The following is an 8,484-nucleotide window of genomic DNA, read 5'->3' as shown; positions in this document are numbered from 1 at the left end:
GTGTGTGTGTGTGTGTGTGTGTGTGTGTGTGTGTGTGTGTCTGTGTGTGAGTGAGTGTGTGTCTGTGTGTGAGTGAGTGTGTGTGTGTGTGTCTGTGTGTGAGTAAGTGTGTGCATGTCTGTGTGTGCATATCTGTGTGTGTGTGTGTGTGTGTGTGTGTGTGTGCGTGTGGACCCACAGGAGCAAATCAGCTCTAATCACACACGACTGATAATGAATTTGACTACAACACACCGAACCATTGTTCAAACACGTGTGTCTGACTCGCTGTTCACAATCACACACACAGATAAAAGTCAAACTGGCTGATGAGGCTTTGATATCAGCAGTTCTCTCTCTCACACACACACACACACACACACACAGGCCAAGGGTGAGGTGGTCCATCTGCTCACAGTGCAGTCACCGTCCCACCAATCACACGCCGGCACGACACAATCACTGCACACACACACCGCACTAAACATGGCATCACACACTCATCACTCATCCTTTCGTTCATGTAAAAATATTTACTATGATTAAGAATTATTCTGTGTATTTTCAGCGTAATGCCTGTGAACGGATTCATCAGATGCAGGGCCGCCGCTATGGTTTCTGGGCCCCTCGTCGGACCCTTGGAATCATCCTGATATTTGCTCATTTTGAGATGATCAGCCTCTGATCAATGCGTTCGATTAGCTGATGAACAGCAGTGATCGTTTTCTTTCTGTCACTTTTAACTAAAATACATAAGAGTCCATAATCCATAATAACTCTTCCTCCAGTGAAAAAGTGCATCTGCTGTTGTCTCTCACATCAAAATCCAGCCACATATTAGTTTAGAGCTGTTTAAATGCTGCTTGATCTGTGCAGATTTCTCTCCTGATTCACACCAGAACACTTTTTCACTGGAGGAAGCTGTATTATGGATTATTTTAGTTAAAAACGTCTTAATGCTGGATTTGTCTCAGCTTTTGTCTTCTCCAGATGTTAACTGATGGACTGGAGTGCTGTGGATTACTTGTGGATTATTGTGATGTTTTTATCAGCTGTTTGGACTCTCATTCTGACGGCACCCATTCACTGCAGAGCATCCATTGGTGAGACACTGATGCAGTGCTACATTTCTACAAATCTGATTAAGAAACAAACTCATCTTCAGCAGATTATCGTGTAGAGTAACGCACTTAAATGGATGTCTGTGTCGTGAAATTATTGAAATATTAACTTAAAATCTCAACCATTTGATCTAAAAGAGGTTCGGCTGATAAATACGTTTATCACACATTTACTCTCAGCGAGGCGTTTGGCTGTTCGTGACTTCAGATCAACTCGACTCGAGTGAACGCTACAGAAACACTTGCGATAACTTGACAGTGACGTCACACGGCGTGATGATGACATCATCTCGGCCTCAGCCAATCGGCGTGCAGCAGCACAGTATCACCTGACAGCTGGTGTGCAGCTCGGTTTCAGAGGAGCACACTTCAGATACGGAGGCTATTTTTGGCCCCGCTTTGGAAAGACGGCTGGAAAACTGGAGGGAAAACAACCCGACACAGAGCAACACAACACTGACATGCTGCATATGACTGATCTCATCCACGCAAAGCACAAATCTGCATTGGCAGTGACAGTTGTGAGTCAATAATCTTCTGTGAAGGATCATGAAACGCTGAACTCACGGTGTCACTGCAATATTCTCATTTCAGCTGATAAGCACACAAACACCTCCAGGAGCTGAGGTTTTCTACACCATGATAAACGTCAACAGGACCATCTACCAAACCATCAGCATCAAACCGCGCAGTGACTCAGTGATGCTCAGATGAAGCAGCAGCTGGAGTAAAAACAGAAAGATTATGGAAACATACCCCATTTTGCTAGCTCACAGGTCTCCGCTGATATGCTCGTGTTGATGCTGCTGAGTGCGATTCAGTCCGCCGTGACGCTCGGATGCTGAACGCCGCTGCTCATGATGAAGATGATGATGAAGAAGACGAGTGATGCTCCAGATACTGAGCGATGATCATCGGCTCCTCTGCATCCTCCTCCTGCAGCGGACAGATGATTGATTTCCTCAACGCGTCCGGTCCTCTCGCTCCTGCTGTCTGTCATCACTCTCCGAACTCTGACGTCACGGACAGTACACGCGTTCCGTCACTTCCGGCTGCTTCTCGACCGCTTCCATCGCAGACGAGCAGCTTTGCTACAGACTGAAATCACAGCGGTGCTCTTCCGCGGCGCCATCTACCGGACACTGCATGAGAATTAACGAGCCATCATCATTAGTAATCAGCTCAGAGATGAAGAGACACTATTTGACTCATTTATCAGACTGCACTGTTCTGGCAATTAACATGAGTTTATAGGTGCGTCCCAAATCCCAAACCTAACCCTAATGCTTATGCACTATTCTATGACGTCTTGTAGTATAAACAGTGCGAGTGCTGCATTCACACTGAAAATTCCAAAAAGAAAAAATGCACCTTTAAATACCCGGATGATGCATGAGTGTGGAATGCTGGACACTTCATGCACTCAACTACGTCCCGAAGGGGGAGGGGCTATCAGACTCCGATTATGAATGACAAAATAAACTTATATAATTCATACACTACATGGTTGAGTACATAGTGCATAAGTACATAGTGTACGAGTGCGTCATTTGGGACGCAGCTAATGTAAACAGTAATTGGGCTGAATAACACTAAATTAAATCAAGGAAACACCTCAGTCCGATAATGCAATTAGCTGGTTAGTGCACCAATGGACACTCTTTACCGCACACAAACTCTCACATGCTCTCAAACGCTCTCTCTCTCTTGAAGTTTCTGATTTCACCCTGATCTTGAGTTACTCATAACTGCAGTGATGGGCATCAGCAGGTGATTCAGTGAACAAACCCAGAGCTGCATCTGCTTATCTCTGGATCACAGATTTATACAGATATTGATTTTCTTGGTTTTCTTTTACCCTCTCCTCATAAAAATCAGTAGCACGGTTTGTAAAAATAAATACTTAAGTATAAATGCTTCTGAAGAACAAAGTGTACTTGTGTGAAAAGCTTCTGTGACCTATCACACACATTTTCACCCAATTTATATATAATTTCTCTTTTCGTGAAATACTTCCTTGGTACGTCGTTTGATTCAGTTTATGTGTTGTCTTGAGTGGATTAATAAAACAGATTTAAGCAGTTGTGTTGTTCATGTTACAAAGTCGTAACAAAGTGGGGGCTCGTCCGGGATTTAAACCCAGGATCTCTCTAAATATTTTAGAACTGAGAATAATTAGAAAAAATGTGAAAGTTTGCAATTGTAAAATGCTTTTTCTTAAATTTGTACACATTCCATAACTATGGGAAACCTAAAAAGGGTCACGTGAGAATCTCTTGCTGGGAAAATGTGAGATTTTACATGATGTAAAGGTACAAAAAAAAAAAAAAGAAACAGCCATAGAATGTTAAACTGATTTATTGCTGCAACACAACACCCAAAAACAGAATTTCAGAAGCAACCGGATCTTGGAGTGACGCCGCAGATGCCTCAGATTTTTGCCATGTTTCATTCTGATTGGTCTCTGGGTGAATATTTGACTTGTGTAGTTTAATGCAGCCCGTAATAAACATCTAGTCTGTTTTCCTTCAACTCATCATGACCTGCAGCACCTCTGAGAAGCTCAAGTATCTGTGAAGTATTTTTAGGTTTGGCAGGGCGATGCAAAAAACCCAATACCTGTTTTCACAATGTGATACCAGGAGCACAAAGTTAAACTCTGGACAACCTTGCTGTTACCAGGATGGGCTGATAAATCTTCAAGCACAATTAAAATTTCACCTTTTGAGGATGACTGGCACCTGCGAGTAGATGCACCACGCCTCACTGCATTCTGCTGCTCTCGCAGAAAACGGGACGCCCGCGTCAGGCTATTTACAGATAATGCTGAGCAAGAGAAAGTTCCCACAGCTGAAATGACACGAAGAGAGCAACCCATTCGCCTGTAAAGTGCTTCTGATTAATGCAACCTGCAACAAAAAATGGAAATGATGGAAATAATGGATCCAGAGAGCCAGATGACAGCACTGTTGGACGACACTCTGGCAGAAGAACAGCTAAACGACGAGCTGGAGGATCTGAGCAACAGGTGAGAACCTCAAACACACATTAGAGAGCTTAGAGCAGATCAGCCATGTCAAACCGCAGCTGTTTATTTATAATCTTCATTAGTATTCCTGCTTGCACAAGCATGCAAATGCATGACTATTACTACTATTAGCGTGACTTTTTGTTACTAATGAAATGTTTGAATGATGAATCAATGTTAAATACCCTGCAGTTTGAGAGAGGTGGTCCAGGATGGTGCGGTCAAGCCGAAGCTCCACTGCCTGATGATGGATCCGTCCTTCTCGATGGTGACGGTCCAGAGCGAGGACAGCGGGATCGTTTGGGAAACCGCTTCCAGCCGCTGCTCAACACCCTGGGCCTCCGAGTTCAACTCGCTGGCCTCCGAACCCGGATACAGCTGCTGCGGCTCCGGAGCGGCCGGCAGGATCGTCTTCATTATGGACGAAGAACTGATGAGCCGAAGAAAGAGGAAGCCAAAATCTGAGAAATCAAAGATGCTTCCTCAGGTCAGCCACGAGATCCTCGCTGAAGCAGAGAGACCAGCCATGGTGGAAGTGTCCCTGCCGAATGTGACACGGGAAGAAGGAACAGACGAACACAAAACAGCTGATCTGAGAGAAGAAAAGCACCAGCGTTTGTTCAGTCTCGTCTCTGAAGGATCTGAGATACTAAACATCATCGCTCCGCCGAGAGTCTCCACCGTGGATGAAGAGGAGAGCAAAGGTCTGGAAGATAACTTGTATTACCTCGAGGAGACGCCTGCTGTGAAATCCGCAGAGATCCTGGACGAACCTGAGCTGGACTTTGAGACTGTAGAGACGGAGAAGAACGTTTTATTGATACCAGAGCCTGTTGTCCCGTCTATCCAAATATCCCGAAGAGGACAGACGACCGAGGACTACTTTGAGAAGTTCACGCTCCTTGACCATCAAGCTCCATCAGGAGCAGCACCAGTAGAAGAAGCCCAACGGGAGACAGAGGACAAGGTCACAGAAGAAGATGGTCCTGAAGCAGAACCAGGACCTGGACTTTCTGGAGTCTCCTCAGCTGTGAGTATGCTAGACATTTCTGGCGAACACTTGGACGATGTGTTTTACGGCGGAGGGAGCGAGCCACCTACTGCTGCAAGTGTTAGTGAAAAGGAAAGAGAGCTTTCCAGATCCTCTCTGAAGGAAAGCGGAAGCGCCTTGTTTGGAAGCGAGGAGTCGGTTCTCACTCCCATATACCTTCCCGAAGGTCCTCTGAAAATCATCGACCCCAATTTGCTCGAGGAGCCCAAAGCCTTGGCGTTTCTCTACTCGGACCTGTACGCAGACGCCGTCGGTACCAGAAAGAAGCAGGACGATGACGTCGAGAGCGTGACCTCCGAGAAATCCTTCCACAGTCAAGCGTCCGACTCTGAGGACAGAGGCTATCTGGAGAAGTTTGTGCTCAAGGTTGAGACTCTGGCTGACGTTGTTCCTGAGATAAGCCCAGAGGAACGGCATGACCCTTCCAGACTCGCCGGGTACATGGAACACCACAAAGAAGAAGTGGACAATCAGGCAGAAGAGCAGGAAGAGATCACGGATTTCTTTAGGAACAGTGCATCTTCATCGCCCTGTGAACCTGTCGACTTCGAGCAGCTGGAGAAAGAGGAAAAGATCGAAGCTGTCAGGACGCCTCGGGTTACTTTCAAAGATGAAGCGCCAAAGAATAAACCCAATCATCTACCGTTGGCTGACGACACAGAGTTTTCAGATGAGTTTTTACCAGTTGAAATAAGCGAGGATTGTTTGGCGTGGGAGGAAAACTTGCAGACGGTTGTCAGAGCTGCGGTAAAATCAACTTCAACACGCACAAATGAACTAAGACAAAAAACAAAGTCAGTAAGCGATAAAAGCTCTCCAGCACCAATCCAAGCCCAAAACACAGTCAGACCCATAATTCCACACCACAAACCCTTCCTGGATCTGAGCCTGCTGCTGCGCGTCCAGACCGAGGACAAGACCGAAACAACAGAGGCAGAGAACACAAGCGCTGATGCCTCATTCAGCACCAAAGCAGCAGCAGAGGTCAGCAATCAGGACTGTTCGATCCCCGGAGAACTTCCCGACGTGACGGACTCCAGAGGAGAGAGCCGTGATGATAGAAATCTCACAAATCTGCTGCATGAGGACGCTGCTGAAGCTCCAGCTGCTTCGAGCAAGTCTGATTGGCATTTGAGCCTTGCTGATTCGCTGGCTTGACAACGAGTGATCCGTAAGCATCTGCGTCCATCCTTCAACAAAACAGAAAACGAGCAGAACATTATCAGGAGTCTCTATGTCTGTCGTGATGCATCTGAGAGATTCAAATGGAAAAACAGATAAATATGATAGGCAGTTCCTGTACAGTATACGGCTGTAGAAGCCTATGATCTGTGTTTGTGAGAGTGTATGTACAGATTACAACTTAGCCTACCTCAACAGCTGAAAACAAGTAAATTACTTAAAAAAACGTAACATGTATCTGTGCTTAAATGATGTACATATGGTTATAATAGTCACTTCTCTGAGTAAAACCATGCAGTCAGTGATGCTGCTCAGGCTTCAGCATATGTACATATGTACTTCATTTAAAAATAATCAGTCACAAACATGCGTAAACATTTGTGAATACAATGAATAAAGTATAAATTATTTACTGTTGACATGGTGAATGTGCTGAACTGTCTAAATGTTTCTAAATATCTTTTTCGTTAGAGACCCAAACTAGGCATCAACCAAAAATCAAAATCAATTATTTTCTGAAGCACACGGTAAAGTTCTTGTCTTGATCTTGAGACACCTCACCAGGGGCCCCTGGTCTACAGCATTACGGTAGGCCCCCTACCCTAGATATTGTTTTATTTTTATTTATTTTTTTAGTTTCCTGACAATTATGTTGAATTTCTCTTGTTGACATGCCAATTAACATTTACAACACTGTTCTGCTTAAAATATGAATACAAGTGAATATGCAAATTCACTCTTTGCCAGAAGGTGGCGCTTGTGGAGCAGCAGAATTATAGCCTTCATATAAAGTAAACACTAGGCTATTACAGGCATTATACAGAGGTAATATGAATTCATTGTGCATTCGGTGGAACATATCAACTATACAAACTGTGTGGGGGAAACCTAAACCGAACCATTCACTTCATATACTACAAGCAGGGCGTCGCTGAAAATGAGTGTCCGAGTTTGTTTGTACAGAATGCTGTTGTCACTGTTGCAAAACTCCCATATATATAAATAATTAATAGAAAAATATAATTTACCTGCAGCCAGTAGGCCCCTCCCAAGTGTGTAAATATTAAGTCATTAACTGATTCTTAAACCTTTAAGAAAGTTAATGATATTATTATTTGTCATTAGAGGCACAACATTTTTTTATGAAAATATCCAAAAACCACTAGAACAGTGTTATATATTTTGCTGACTTGTGTACTTACATTATCCCAAATGTTTTGAAGAATGTTTAAATCCAGAGAAATAAGCAATTTTAACTAGTGACACGGAGCGTGTCTATAGTGTCATTGTGTCGCCTGCCAATGACGTCATAACCCCTCGATTTCCGTTTTGTAGAAAACATGGAAACACCAAAGACGCTTTAATATGTTGTGTGTTTTAATAGACCGGTGACGACCATCGGCTGTGGGGATGAAGACCACAACTCCCATGATTCCACACTCAGTCACAGCGTCATCAAACTTTGTCTATTTGTTTATTTTTAATACACGCCCTCTAGCGGCGAAAATGAGATATTGTGCCTTTAAGTATCTTACCCCGATAATTCGTGCCTTTTCTGTCGTACGCTGCGCACGTGCACAGCTGGGGTCAAACACGCATCAAGATATTAACACGACTGATATTTGACACAAAAAAATATATTTACATGCGAACTGGCTTAAATATAACATTTACAAAAAAAAAAAAAACACTCATAACCAGAAATTAAAAATCTGAACAAGAAAATATATGGGTTTTCAGGTGATTGATTAAACAAACTTGAGAATGACTTTTACAGAACAAAAGATGCGAAATGAAATATGACAATTAAAAACCATAGTCAATGAGTCTTACCTGCGGTCCAGAACCTGATGCTCGAGTCCGGATCCGGATCCGGATTCAGTTCCGCCGTCTTCACGTCACATGATCCATGACGTCACAAATCAACTGCATTTGTTTTTTAACAGATGACTTCATACAAATGAGGAAAACCCCTCGTCTAACATTTCACCTCAAAGATTCTGCTAGTAAAAGTTTTCAACCTTTAAAATAAATTTGTAAATAAGAAAAACAAGTTGAGACCAGTAACTCCCTGTAAAACTGTTATTTGCATGCAAACATTTTTTTAAATCAATAAATAAAAT

General features: G+C 43.5%; 1 protein-coding gene across 1 annotated transcript; it reads left to right on the top strand.

Moving 5' to 3' along the window:
* Positions 1-3,545: 3,545 nt before the first annotated feature.
* On the top strand, positions 3,546-6,726 carry LOC107694536 (cardiomyopathy-associated protein 5). Its single transcript, XM_016494240.1, has 2 exons — positions 3,546-4,128; positions 4,321-6,726. Exons 1-2 carry the CDS (start codon positions 4,022-4,024, stop codon positions 6,335-6,337), a joined length of 2,124 nt encoding a protein of 707 aa, XP_016349726.1. The 5' UTR covers positions 3,546-4,021; the 3' UTR covers positions 6,338-6,726.
* The last annotated feature ends 1,758 nt before the right edge of the window (positions 6,727-8,484 follow it).

The sequence above is a fragment of the Sinocyclocheilus anshuiensis genome, unplaced genomic scaffold, assembly GCF_001515605.1.
Source record: "Sinocyclocheilus anshuiensis isolate Anshui unplaced genomic scaffold, SAMN03320099.WGS_v1.1 scaffold1031, whole genome shotgun sequence".
Lineage (NCBI taxonomy): Eukaryota > Metazoa > Chordata > Actinopteri > Cypriniformes > Cyprinidae > Sinocyclocheilus > Sinocyclocheilus anshuiensis.
Note: the sequence above shows the minus strand (reverse complement) of the source record. Positions and strands in the feature narration are given on the sequence as shown.

Excerpts from the sequence above, each read along its gene's own strand:
- LOC107694536 (XM_016494240.1), top strand. The coding sequence starts at position 4,022 with ATGGAAATGATGGAAATAATGGATCCAGAGAGCCAGATGACAGCACTG. Across the intron at positions 4,129-4,320 it reads CTGGAGGATCTGAGCAACAG|TTTGAGAGAGGTGGTCCAGG; the intron begins GTGAGAACCTCA and ends AATACCCTGCAG.